The sequence below is a fragment of the Aptenodytes forsteri genome, unplaced genomic scaffold, assembly GCF_000699145.1.
Source record: "Aptenodytes forsteri isolate BGI_AS27 unplaced genomic scaffold, ASM69914v1 Scaffold760, whole genome shotgun sequence".
Classification (NCBI taxonomy): domain Eukaryota; kingdom Metazoa; phylum Chordata; class Aves; order Sphenisciformes; family Spheniscidae; genus Aptenodytes; species Aptenodytes forsteri.
In genome coordinates this window covers 395,875-409,886 of record NW_008796108.1, presented here as the reverse complement: position 1 = coordinate 409,886, position 14,012 = coordinate 395,875, and the positions used below count along the sequence as shown (strand labels likewise).

General features: G+C 45.7%; 1 protein-coding gene across 1 annotated transcript; it reads left to right on the top strand.

Annotated features, from left to right (window-relative positions):
* The first annotated feature begins 2,312 nt into the window (after nt 1-2,312).
* Nucleotides 2,313-3,468, top strand: LOC103905162 (transmembrane protein 136). Its single transcript, XM_009286743.1, has 2 exons — nt 2,313-2,511; nt 2,930-3,468. Exons 1-2 carry the CDS (start codon nt 2,313-2,315, stop codon nt 3,466-3,468), a joined length of 738 nt encoding a protein of 245 aa, XP_009285018.1.
* Nucleotides 3,469-14,012: the final 10,544 nt, after the last annotated feature.

Here is a 14,012-nt window from a genome sequence, read left to right as displayed (position 1 = left end):
AGGCTGTGTCCGGGGTTTGGGGCACGTTGTTTTGGCTCTCTGGGCGCCTCCATTTTTTCATAAAAAAAAAAAAAAAAAGAAAGGAAATAACGGTGCTTTGCTGGAGGTGCCCATCTAGTTTTTAAGCTCTTTCGGGTAGAGCAGGGCTGTTCTGGACTAGGTTTTTAGGCACGTGTAATTATCGTAGAGCCTGCTTTTGTTCGTGACCCCATTGCTACTGGTGGTACAAACGATTATAATTACTGATGCTTTTAAAGGATGTTGCCCTTTCCAGTGTGTGGGGACAGGCGTAATTCACAGGTGCAATATATATTGTATATGCTAATGACAAATGTTGAGCTTTGATGTGTAGCCCCCATCTTTCTTTCCAGGGAACGGAGAAACATCTTTTTCACGAGTAGGTGTGGAAGACACCTCAAAATGTTTAAAAGGTCATTCCTGTTCCTTCTACCAGGCTTCTCCAGCTGGTCAGTCCCTTTTGTCACATCGGAATTCTTACTGCTTATCTGCCCTGACTCTAAATGCATACAAACCTCAAGTACCAGGGATGTCAATGGAAACACCTGGTCACAGCAGTTAATTGCATCCTTATTTCATCTCCCCATGTTCCCGAGGCCCATTATACCATAATGGTTTTGTTTACCCAGCTCCTAAGTCATTCCTGGTAATAGTTGCAACAGGCCAAGCAGGAAAGTTGGGCATTGCAACTCTGACTCCTCGTCATGTGTAGTCCTTTTGGTGTTCCCCAGCCCTGGGTGTGAATCCAGCGCGCTGGTCAGCAGGTACCAGCAGGACCAGCGGCACTTTTGCTATTACACATCTGGAAACTCGCGTATCCCAAAGCGTGACTCAACTTCTTTTGATGCACTTCCCTGAATGCTCAGGAGTAATGAGACGTATCTTATATTTCATGGAAAGGTATTATAAATATGAATGAGATGTAGATATTAGAGTATTATGTATTTGGGGGGCTTTTAGCAACAACAGCAGTGTCCTCCACAGATGTTTATGCACTGTGATTCTGTTCTGGCAGTATGTCTTTTGCTTGTTTGAAAGATTGTGTATTGCATAGTGAGTGAGGGAAGCTTCTTTTATAAAAGAAATACTGTTGGAAAAAATCTTTATGGGCAGCTTCTACAGCTTTTGTATCAAAAAGATTTGGAGGTCTTGGTGCCAAAAAAGATGAAATGAAGTCTGCAGTTAGGAGAGCTAAGTGGTTTTCACCTTGTATCACTCCTCTCAAGCTGCAGAGGAGGGAGCGTCCAGCGCCTCGCCCAGGGGAGGTGTGGGGCAGGGCGGGGGGCACTCATGGAATGCGGCCGGGGGTAGGAAAGGGACTGGCTGTATGAGTGCCTGGCTGCTCCCGAAGGTGGTGAGCCACTTTATCCGATCACCATTTGCTGGGGGATGCTCTGTTCTAATCTGAGCTTTGTCCTCATGTGCTTATGAAGAAGCTTGAACTGTATGTTGTTCCACTGGAAGTTTTCCTTGGGAGGACAAGGGGATTTTATAGCGGTTTTTTCCCAAACTGTCCTGGAAATGTGTTAGTGCTAGAAGGTTAAAATTCAGTAGCAGGAGGAGATGGCAATGCCTTTGTGTTCCTCTTGACCCATTTGCAGTTGGTGTCGCTGCACTGGGAACATTATCAGTGGACCTAGCAAAAGACTGTGTGTTTTTTGGGTTTTCTTGGGTTTTTGTTTCAGGAGAGGAGGAACCAAGCTAGCAAACAGCATGACAGGATGAGTAGGTCAGGTGGGGCAACACAAGCAGACCAGTCAAATGCAGATATATGGGCAGGGAACTAAAACGAAGGGGGAGGCGTAGCTCTGGATCAAAGCCTTATTGCTGGATGTGGCGCTTCTCAGCCTGTCCCTCGGGCAGTGCAGATGAGCACTAACATATCCCAGCAGATCCTGCATCATAGACTGGTTGGGGAAGTCCTCCGAGGTGCTTTACCGAGTCATGGTATGTTTTCTGTTCAGCCAGGCTAAGAACGCACTGCCTTACAAGGTCATTGCTTTCAGCGTGTCTTCCCACAGCTGAGGTGACACTGGTGGGGGTCTGTGTGCTGGTGGCCACATGGTGAATCTGCCCTCATTCTCAAGGATACGCTTCTTTGATGTAGGCCTTTTCCCAGAGGAACCGCAGTTCCTCTGCAGAAAAAATTTGTCATGAGCAAGCAACACCATCAGAAAACGGCACTGTACACTCAGTGCTGGGATGGTTACGGGTGAAATGCTGCACTGGGTTGTGCTAACACTGCCGAAGGCTAGACCTTCTGATGCATTTTGTCTTTCCGTTCCTGTGACAGGATGCTGTTCCCCCTGCCTCTGCGGGTAGCCTGCAGTCTGCTTGCCTGGCTCTCTCTCTACGCTTGGTTCTGCCGTCGCTACAAGCACCGGAATTATGAATGGAGCTGCAGGCTGGTCACGCTGACCCATGGCATCCTTGCTACCTGTCTCTCTGCTTACATTGGCTTTATTGATGGTCCCTTTTCTTTCAGTCAGGTAGGTAAGTAAAGTTGTGGTCCCAAGTCCCCCAGTGGGCAATGGCACAAGGTGGGGTTCTCCTACCACCTCAGTATCCAGCCCACTTGAGGAATGATGATTGTAATGATATCTGAGCTGCTTTGTGGTGGAAAGTACTAGAGAAATGGAGGGACTGGTACTGTATTTTGCTAGTGTAATGGCCCTCCCCAGCTGCAATCTGGCAGAGTGTGTGATCACGTTGTGTGGCCATTACGTGTGTACAGCTGTTAGACTAACAACTGTAGTATTGTGACTTGTCTGACTTCTCCAGCTGAGCTGTGATCAGTACAAGCTAATACCAGCCTGCCAGTGCTGAAGGTGAATACCCCTTCCTTGTCTCGGATCCTGCCTGCTTGTTGCCTCCATGCTTTAAAGCTCTGTGTGGTGTCTTTATGTTTCAGGATCACCAAACACAACTCTTCAGGTACATGTGCTGTGCCTTAGCTTGGGCTACTTCCTCTTCGACCTTTGTTGGTGTGTGTACTTCCAGACAGAGGGTGCCCTGATGCTGGCCCACCATCTGGTGAGCATCTTGGGCATCACAGTGTCATTGGCACTCGGGGAGTCAGCTGCAGAGGTCAATGCCGTCATCTTTGGTAGCGAGATCACTAACCCGCTGCTGCAGGCCCGCTGGTTCCTGAAGGAGATGGGGTGTTACCACAGTTTCACAGGTGATGTGGTGGATTTCTTCTTCGTGGTCCTCTTCACTGGGGTGCGGATTGGAGTCGGGGCCTGGCTGATGTACTGTGAGCTTGCTTCTCCCAAACCCAGGTGGTATATTAAGCTGGGGGGTGTCATCATGTACGCTGTCTCCTGGGTTTTCATGGTCAGCATCTGTCGCTTCGCTAGGAGGAAGAGCATGAAGAAGTACCACGCCTGGAGGAGTTGGAGGAGTGATGAGTTATACCTGAAAACTAATGGACATCTGAAAAACCATTAGCTGGATGCTGAGTAAAGACTTCCTCAACTTCACAATCTGGGAAGAAGGGGATCGTGCCTGAAATGCCACTGTAGGGAGAGGAGCCAAAACACGTTAGCAATTCTGGAGCCAAATTTATCCCTGGCATAACTCCATTGAAATCCATGGAGCTATGCCATGGATTCATTGGATCTGCAGTGTTTGGCCTGGCAGAAGCTGGCTCCGTGTGTACGTAAGCATACGCTAAATGATACGAGTGAAAGAAGGGCTAATTTTACAGGCTAAACATAACTAGTCCAGCAGTGCAGGTGTAAATAGTAATGTTAGTAGCTAACTCCTTCAGCACTGGTAGAATCTTGGAAGAGAGGAGAAAATAACACTAGATCTTCATGTTCAGTGTCCTGTACAGTCTAGACAGCTAGAGTGACTCTTCATACCGTTAGGAAGAAGCATGTTCCAGTGTTTTGTCAGAGTTGGGATTCCTGGCTCTTCCACCAACTCGTTATGTGACCTTGGGCAAGTCACATAACTCTAACTCTGTGCCTAATTTCCCCATCTGTGAATTGGGGGTGATGGAGCTGATCCATCTGTGTTATGCACTTTCAGATCTTTACTTGAGAGGTGCTATATAAATGCAAAGTGATGGTTGTTATCTGCACTTCGTTCGTTATCCCTGCGTTTCCTTTGGGAGAAACGATTTTGGTGGTTGAGCTAGAGTGTGACTCTAGAAAGAACAGTGTTTTAGGTAGGTCGTTGTTTCCTACCCTTTCTAATTCCTTTTAATAACTTATTTAATAACATATTGGTAACTTATTTTTCAGTAGTGTCCAGAAACTCTAATCAGCACTGGCACCTTGCAGGACTAGGTGCTCGGTGAATACACCCAAAGGCACAGCCCCCGATGTGAAACGCTTCTCTGACTTTTTCCCTCTTCTTCATTCCTGACTGTTAAAACTCCACCCATGCCCTCCAAATACTGCTTTTAGCTCCTTGAGTGACCAACACTCCGTTACGAGAAGCCCCATCAGGACTTGCCAGTAAGTGGTTTTCTTGCTGATGGCCCAAGCCCTGGTTTGTCTGCAGAATGCCAAAATTCCCTCTGCTGTGCATATTGGCCCAAATGCAGGCATAGTGTGGAGCCAGCCTGAGACCAAACGGCATGCCTTGAGATTGTCAGACAAATACCTTCCCCAAATTGTAAGTAACTTTTAAAAGTAAGAACAGTAAATGCAGTGTGTTTTACTGCAGCAATCTGCAAACGATCTGTACTTGCCGGTTTTGGCAATCTAAAGGGAGCAGGGGCCAGAACCTGATTTGTAGTGAAGGCTGTGTGTTTCTGTTGCCCTTGAAAGTGTCATCCCAGATTCAGATCAGTGTATCTGAACCCAGAGTCTGCCACAGTGTTTGGGGATAGTGAGGTACTGTAGGTGAATGTCTGGGACTTCTATGGAAAAATGATTGAAAAACACTTGAAACTAGCGTTGATGCTTTTCCTCAGGACCATAGATACCAGTTTCGACAAGAGTGTTTCCTCAGATCCAAATTGGGATTTCTGGTTGAAGAGTGGCCAACATGCGTCTTCAAAACACAGTGGCTAAGGTGGAAGAGCTATGCAGCTTCAAATCTGTCCTGTTCAAGCCAGAGACCTAACCTTGGCTCTCCTTCATCTGAATTGATGCCTTGACCCCTGGACTTTGAATTCACTTCTGTCTCCCTGATTGGATCTGGGTCACTTTATAAAAGTGAGCATTTATAGGGTAAGAGAGACTTATTTTACAGCCTAATTAAAGAAGTGAGAGGCACAGAATCTGGCCTTTTTTAAGTGAACCTGACTGGGAGAAAAAAATAAGCGTTACTTACCTGGTCCCATTTGCAGGGAAAAACTGTCCCCCAGTCGGCAGCTTCTGGTGTTTATTTCACTGTATGTTCTTAAGCGCTGTTCCTTTGTTATTGCTGTCATTATTATGATCATTTATTTTGAGCCTCAGCACCAGGCATCCAGTGCAGCTCAGGTGCCAGTTCTGCTGTGAGCCTTGCCTCCTGCAGCCAAAGACCTGAAGAGCCCAAAGCACTTCAGATTAGCAGAGCCAACTGATGGGTGAGCTGGTCCTGAAAAGGAAACTTGACTCATTTCGCACAGCACAGTGATACGACTGTTGAGCCTTGAAGGGAGACAAGAAGGGCTAGTTGGGGCTTGCTGGTTCTTTCGCAGCTCTGCTGCTGCTGTCGGGCATGTCAAGGAGCCTTTTTGCCTCAGCTTACCCACTTTATTAAGCGGGTACAGTACTACCTACCTCGTGGGGCGTTTTCATTTGTTAACACTAAGCCAGCTTTGATGAATGCTTGGTGGTCTGTGTCAAGCTGTGCTGTACAAAGGCAAAATGCTGTTGCTTTGAGTGAAGCACTTCTCACTATGACCCATCATCAGTACTTTGTCACCTGAACATGGCACTTCACAGCATCTGGCTTGCCTTACAAAAGCAGGAGTCCAGGGTGTTTTGCAGTGGTGCTTATGGGTAGGAGTCAAAAGGAGTAAGCTAGACATGTGCGTAAAGATCAGCCGTGCTACTTCTTGTTCAGGTGGACTCCCAAGTTGAAGAAAGGATGTCTGGAGGGTTTTCCCTAGTAAGGATTGCAGTAGATCTGGAGCCAAAAGAGTTTCAGCAGCCAGCCTGACCAGGGAATAAGGGCTTTCAGCAGCAAGTCCTGAAGAAATGTAGGTGAAAACATCCTGTTCATTTCTCAGTGCAGCTGTTGACTTGCCCACCAAGAAGAGTTTCCTGAGCAGTCCTGATGATTTGGACTCTGACCTCTGCTGAGGTTTGGTGTGCAGCTTAATGCATGGTTACAGCCCTTCTGTGGGGGCTGTACAGCCCACACCTGCCCAAGTGAATAAGGATGTCAGTTAGTGACTGCAGGTATCTATGATACCTTGTGTGAAGATGTTTTGAAAGATAATGCACTTAATGGCTGAGTGGTCTCCTTCTTTGAACTGGGGGGAAACTTGGTTGGAAGAAGTAGAGGACCGTGATCAATGTTGAGGCTTTAGCAGTTAAACCAGGGCACCAGGAAACAAAAGAGCAATTAGGAATTGCTATGAGGTAGAGCTAGCAACGATGTCTCAGAGCAAAGCCTTGTAGTCTATCTGGTGGGCTCCAGCATAGAATCACAGACCCATAAGAAGTATAACGTTCAAGCTATGGAGCACATGGTGGGACCTGTCTTCAGGCTAGTCCATAGTGGCTAGAGCAAATTGTAAGAGGAAACTGCAGAACTAGTGTGAAATAATAACTTGTGTTTGAATTACTGTGTAATAGCAACTAATGTTCCACCAGTGAATGGTGTAGATGCTTTGTATTATGTTTTATAAAATAAAGATTATTTAATTATATGAGGAATTTGTCTCTTTGGATGCGGTTTTTAAGTCATGTATTTGCTGGATGAGTCGGCATTGCCGGTGTAAATGAACAGAGTGGTGGTCTGTGGGTGCTTTTTAGGGACTGAGCCAACAACGTGTACAGCTTTCACCATTATTGCTTCTTAGACATGTTAACAGGCAGAGAAACCACTCCTCTTTGCAAGGTTGTCGTGAGGAGTACTTAGTAGTTCGGTGTTTGCTAATAGGTGCTTTCAGGTTGTTGACTGGCTGAACAGGGTGCATTTCTTCCATAGTGTTTGTTCCCAGGCTTTTCATGTGCCTATCCTCAGGCACTCACGGAGCAAAAATGTTTCCTTTGTTTTCCATGCCCTATATGCTAAAGAAGAAGGTTCTCCTCTGTTTCCACACCATGAACCATGAGCTCTTCTCATTCGTAAACTAAGCATTGTTGCCTAGGAATTGCTTCATTGGAAAGTCTGATAGGAAGAGCGTATATTTTAGCATTATTTAATGTTGCCTTGTGTGGGGGTACTTGCAGCTGTAGAGATGAGCCAAAGTCAGCACTGTGCAAAGGTGCAGATTTAATCTGGGGTCCAGGTGGTGCTAGTCTGTCTCTCCATGTGCCTGCTGTGGTGTTATTGCTTATGTACTGGGGAGCTGTCTTCATTCAGAGCCAGAAAGAAACTGCAGGGCTGTGCAGCATGTGTATATCATGTTCTTTTCATGCCCCAAAGCTCCCTGGGCAGGACTGACTGTGCCACATAATCTGCTGTGGGAGATGCGAGCTGCCAGGAGGATGTTGTGCAGGGCTCAGGTCTGTTTGCACAAGAGCTTCTTTTGCCCTTGATGCAATAGCTTAGCACCGGGAAAGCCACCAACAGAACAGATTTGTCAAGTGATTTAGAAAGTTGTGCACTCTTTTTAAAGGCTCTGCTTCAAAGGATGCTCCTAAAATAAGAGGAGAGGAAAACATATCTTTCAGTGATGCTTTCAGCGATTGCAGTGAGAGACCTAGGCACCAACAAGAATTTCTGTGAACCAGGCACTGTACAGACCCAGAACCTAAGAAGGGCCCTGCCCTGCGTGGCCTGTACCAGCAGCTCTGAAACTGTGTGTAGCCAAGCCATGCTCAGGGAAGACCTGAATGTCGTGTTGTGTGTGTTGTGTTGGTAAAGAATAGCTATCTGCCTTGCTTATGGTCACAGCATTTTACCAGAGGTCCAGCATGCCAAAAGTCTGTTTTCTATAAATAGTTAAGCCAACTTAGTTTGGATGTAACCCTTAAATCTACCTCAAAATCCTCCAGCGCTGGGGAGCAGCTGTGTAGTGTTGAGCCCTCTAGAGATGCTGGCCTGTTTATACTCTACAAGCAGCCTGGCTGCATGATGAAGTGGTCTCGGGGACTGCAATAATTTATCCTGGGAGTTTGTTTAACCTCTGAGGTAGTCCAGAAGCAGAAAAGAAAGCACAGCGGCATTCTGAAGCTTTGCTTTAGAGCTGCAAGCGTCTTCCAAGTTTCATGTCTTCAGGAATGACATGCCAGAATCTAGCCTTAAGTCAATGGGCAAATGTGCTTTGACTGTAAAGACTGAAATCCATACCCCTCCCCATTTTATTTCACTTTTTATATTCCCATTATTTCTTTTAGCCATTTCTTCTCTGCTGCCTGCCTTTTGCTGCTACTGGCCCTGCAGTGGAGCTTTATAAAATTAACCTCCTCTTTCAGTCCTCTGCCCTCTTTTTCTAACTGAACTCCTTACTTGTATTTGAAGAAATGGCAATTTTATGATATTCAAGGCTTGATTCCCTTGCATATGTAGTCCAAGCACTGATTTAAAAGCATAGCATTTTAAGTCTTTGGAGTCTGCTACTAGACTAATACCAGTGCTGTCAGCAGGTCTGTTTCTTGGACAAAAAAAATATGAGAGAATGTTTTAAGCTTCATGGAAGTTGTGGGTATGTTCCTGATACTTGCAGATTTTGTATAGCTTGGCTGGGAGTAAAATAACACGTCTGCTGCCATTTCTAAAGAAATCAAATTTCAGAGAGAGAGAGAGAGAGAATCAGTCAGCATTAGCTTTGTGTTGCATAAGCAATTTCTGGGCAAGGAGCAACTCTTTGGTTATACCGATATACCAGCACTTTTCTCTTTCCAAGTCAGCTTCAATATGTGCTCTAGTAAATCCATGTAAGAGAAGGTGTTAGCTTTTGCTGGCTTTGTCCTGTTTCCCTCAAGTTCCAGGGGGAGTTTGGCAGCTGGTAAGTTGGCAACATAAGTGATCTGTAGAAAATGACTTTAAGAAGGAACTGAACAGATCAAGGTCGATGGAAAAGCTTTTGCAAAGTAAGAACAGTTTACCGGTAGTTAATTTCATATGGGAAGGAGAAAGTGTCGCTTTCTGTGGCTTCTCAAATGTTACAAAGTCTAGGTTTTCAGCAATGCTTGTATTATGTTGTTGTTTGAATTGTGTATATGGTGTCAGAAGGTTAAGATCTGTTCAGTGTAACTGATAATTCTCAAATGTGATGAGAAATAATGTTATTCTCCCCACCTCTTTAGATTTTACCCTAATAACAAATACCTCTTTTTTTTTTTTTTTTTAAATCCCCCCTCCAATCAGAAGATACTGATTCTAGCAGAGAGCAAGAAGGAAGCTCGTGACAGAATGCACAGCAGCTTTGTCCTTACAAAGGTTGCTGCTTTAATTATGCTGATATGGAAAGAAAGCTTAGTGCTATAAAAATGCTTACTGTGATGTGGATTATCCAGGTTTAGGAACTGTAATAAGCGTCACAGTAGAAGCTCTGATAGATTAGGCTATCTGTGTCTCAACAAAGTCAGCAAAGTACTGCATTTGTGTCCAAGTGACTTAAAAGCATCGACCAGCCCTGTATGCATTTCCAGCATTTACAGTGAACTGGATGCAGAACAAGCTGCCTGGCTGTAGGTAGCAAATCGTGTGCCTATTTTAAGGTATGAGATGGTAAAAGGCTTTGAAATTGCATAGCAATGTGGAGCACAGCACAAATTCATGGGGGTTTTTTTCAGGTTAGAGTTGCAGCCAGACGGCCGTTAGTGGCCATTGCATTGGTCGTATCAGTTTCTGAAGCAGGTTGCATCCATCTCACAGTGAAGCTGGTTAGCATCAGCCCAGCACCTGGCTGGAAAATGCAGTGGATGGGCAAGGAGATAGACACGTGTCTGGATTTGATTCAGGGTATTATTACTATCTTCAGGTCCCTCAAAAGTAGAATCTCAGTAAATAATGAAATCCCACACACATTCTCAGCTGGCTCAGAAGTCTCATGCTGGAGCAGTTCCCTGGGATCAAAGGATGCTGAACTAAGCAGCAGCCATTCGTGCTTAGGTGAGTTTGACTGGATGGAATTGCAGGGCACTACAAAAGATCGGTAAGGCAGGAAGGTTTAAGTTGTGCTAAGCTTGAGAGCAGAGCCAGGCTTACCCCAGTCCTGACACAAGGTCAAGGTCCTATCCGTTCTTCAGGAGTCACAAATTCATATATGCACATTTGGGAAATGAGCTGTCTTCTCTGTTGGCCTTGGGAATCATTTCCCCTGTGCCTTTCCTCTCCAGCTGTGCAAGGTGTAAAGGTTCGCTGTTGCCTTCCAAAAGCAGCTGACTTTTTTTGCCAGAACAGCAGCTGGCATAGCAATTTATGGTAAGTTTAAATAACAGTACAAAATACTGGTGCATTCTATCATTGGTTTTAAATTGATTACTTGTAAATAGCAAAAGTTAAAAGACTCTTTATCCATTTAAGTTTTATGATGGTGGTCAGCAAAACTCAGCTAGCAGCCCATCATGTCTGACTTAGAGCGCACGATTTTACAAAGCTATCTATTCTGCACTTGAGGTCTGCAGGAGATCCATTGCACTCACAGGTAAGTTGCTCTAATGGTTGATTATCCTATCTGAAATGTTGTGAGGGGAAATTTTCATACTTAAAATTTGATGTATACGAGCTATCAGAGGCAAGGCAGTGTGATAAATCTGGCATCAGGGAGTAAAAAAAGTATCATCTTTTGCTGATTTCCTACCTTTGTTTGCGCTGAGCCCATAGCGGTGCAAACCCTGATCAGACCGCCACATCTGAACCCTTAGGTGGTCAGAGTGCAGCGACCAGAGCACCCCAAAGCTCCACAGTCTGACACCGCTTTGAAATGCTTGTCTCAAAAAGGGACCGAGGGTGTTAACCCGCCAGCGGGGACGGTTTCGGGCGGGAGCTGCCGTTCAAGGGTTTTCCAGCAGATGGCAACAGCTCCTCAGTGAGCTTCGGGTGCGAGGCTGGAAACCTGGGTCTTCGCGGAGCAAAGAACCTCAGTGCAACCTTTCTCTGTGAGCCTGCCTTTTCAGGAGTCCCGTGTAAGGCACCTCCAAGGATCTGTCCTTTTTGTGCCATCCTTTACTTTAAGGCAAAGTGAGAAGTCGCCCTTCGTAGGACTCAACCTTCTTCGCTCCAGGATCCTCCTTACTTGAGCCGCTTAGCTCTGCTCTGGACCGTAAAAAATACACTGTTGGGGACGTTGGTGCTTTGCCCTGGAGACATGGACTGATGAGGTTAATACGCAGTTTCCACTTCCAGCGCCTGTCTGTGTGACAGTACTCTCTGTAAATTCAGGCTAACTGAGGACTTTATAGCTACAAAAAAAAAAAAAAAATCTATTTTAATTGTTACTGCACAGTGCAATTGCTTATTGATTTCCCCTTCCACCCCTGCCCTGGATTTCACATTGTAAAACTGTCCAAGCAGCAGAAGTGTCATAAATAGGCATCTATATTAACGTAAGTACACAATCAACTCCCACCAAAAAAATCATTTGCAGAAAAGAGAAGCAGTTATGGTTTCAGAGTCTACTTTTGAATTGTTTTATTAGCGCTTTTTCTTTTTAATTGTTGCATTAAAGATTGAAATGTGAATGCAGCCCATTATGAGCTAGAGTTAATCTACTGAACATAAAGGTTTTATGCTTCCTTTTTGTCGTTGGTGTAGTTTTGTGTGATGCTTCTTTTGAAAACACTGAGCAAGTTTTTGGCGAATGTTAATCACTGTCACTCCACTGAATTTTACGTCAATTTACTGCAGCAGGGGATAAGTTTCCTTCTTGTTCCTATTTTTTTTTTTTTAGGATTTCCTCCAGCTAATTGTTATTGCCATCATGTTGTCATGCACAATAAAATGTAATTAAAGTAAAAAAAAAAAGCATCGACGCCTAATATGCAAATGCTGGGCCTGCCATGAAACAGAAGGTCTCCCAGGAGCCTTCCTCTCTCAAGGCACCGTACTTGATGTTCCTTAAGTTAAAAGCAGGGAGGGATTTATCGCAGAGAAGATGCAATAAAGAGATATATAATAAATATAGATAGCTGGAGGTATTCAGTCACTCGATTACCACTGACCAATGTATTGTGTACAGCTGCAGAATGAGAAGCAGGCATGGTTGCATGTCGTGCACACACACACCCTTTTTTTTCCCCCTGAGCTTCTATCTTCCTCAAAAGGAAACCAAAAGAGGAAGTATATATGTCCTGCATATATATGTCAAGTATCACGTAGAAAATTATTTCATCCCACGCTTCCCCTCTTTGCACTGAACTTCTTCAAAACAAATTCTTCAGACTATCAAACAGTCTCCTGGCTTCCGGATTCATGCTCACTTCGCTCCAAGTAAGAAAAAGCTATATGCTGTAGAGCGGCAGGGTCCTGAATATAGCTTCAAGCAAGGTATGGTCCTGTATGCTTAATGATGTAGCTGGTCCTGAGTTTCCAGAAGCCTGTTTTCCAGACTATTTCCAAGTCCAGTGTCCTGGCTTTGAAGAAGTACATCAAGGTAAGATTAATTAGAGGGAAAAAGGATGGTGTCCTATATGATTGGGATTAGCTAATAAGATTATTTTGGTCTGTTGGTGTTTGGTAGGAAAGACTGATGTTCCACAAGTTCCTCTGCGCTGGGAGGCCAGGTGTTAATGCCCACCCGCCCCGGCAGCGGAGCCGTCCTGCTTTCCATTCTGCTTGTGTGGTGCTCATGAGCTTTAATTCCTGGCAACATGAGGCACAGTAGCGTGGAGGGTTCCTGAACTTCTGGTATATAGATGTTATTCCTAGGTGTTTGAGAACAAGAGAGCCTGGCTGGAATCTTATTTATCCCCTTGTGTTGGCAACGAGATTTTGGGATTAGGTAACGTACCTAGAACTTGACTTCTGATCTGTTACAATTCGCTTCATGCCGTTCATGCATTGTCAGAAACAGGCTCTGCTGTTTAAATGCAGGGGGAGTTGAGACAGGCACTTCTCCCTGAAGCGGTGTTGTGTGCGGCATAAATGGCAGGGAGTTACAGCAGCGTACCAGCACGGATGTGTTTCTGTTGAGAGCTGAGGCCGAGGAGAGGGAAATCCACGCGTGTTGAAATCTGAATGTCCAAATAGTCTGTGTTTAATAGGTATGGTAATATACAGTCTGTTGCTCACCTTTTCGTATCGGAGGAAGTTTTTTGCGTTAAGAGAAGGGGAGCAGGAACAGGCCCTGGGCTGCAGTGTTTCTGGAAGGCCGAGGTGTGCGCAGGGAGGGATCAGTTCTCATTCTGATCTCGGATTTTTGTTGACCCTCACCTGTGAGAAAAATTCCTGATGAAATGTGTTGTGGAAATGCAGGGAACGTGAGATTCCATAGGGAGCTATGAAAGGTCTGGGAGTAAACAGCACGGCCGGTGACCGTCTGAGGCTCCAGAGCTGCACGGCCCCTGGCACCTTACTATTTTAATTTGCCGTTTATTTTCTTTCTGTTACAAGATTTTTCGGTGTCGTATTTCCCACACGGCATGCCGTGCAGATGGAGTCACGGACGCTCCCTGCCCCTAAGAGCTTGTGACAAGACGAAACAGAGGAGCGGGCTGGGAGGGGAGGGAGGAGGATGGCTGGAGATGGAGCTCCGGGAGGGATGGGAAATGCAAAGGGAAGCCTCTTCGGCAGCGATACGGCAGGCCAAAGGAGGAGTAACTGTTAGTAAGTTGTGATGGGAAGAGAAGGAAACGCCCCGCCGGCCTGGGAAAGGCTGAGGCTGTCCCGGCAGGGGCCAGCGAGTGCGGGGGATCCCGGCCTGGCACCCGCGTTCCCCGCCTCCGCAGCCGGGGCGGGCACCGCGGCCCGCGGGGAGCCCTGGAGGAGCG

Bases quoted from the DNA above. Each gene is read 5' to 3' on its own strand.
- LOC103905162 (XM_009286743.1), top strand. From the start codon at position 2,313: ATGCTGTTCCCCCTGCCTCTGCGGGTAGCCTGCAGTCTGCTTGCCTGG. The intron at 2,512-2,929 runs GTAAGTAAAGTT...TTTATGTTTCAG, and splicing joins CTTTTCTTTCAGTCAGGTAG to GATCACCAAACACAACTCTT.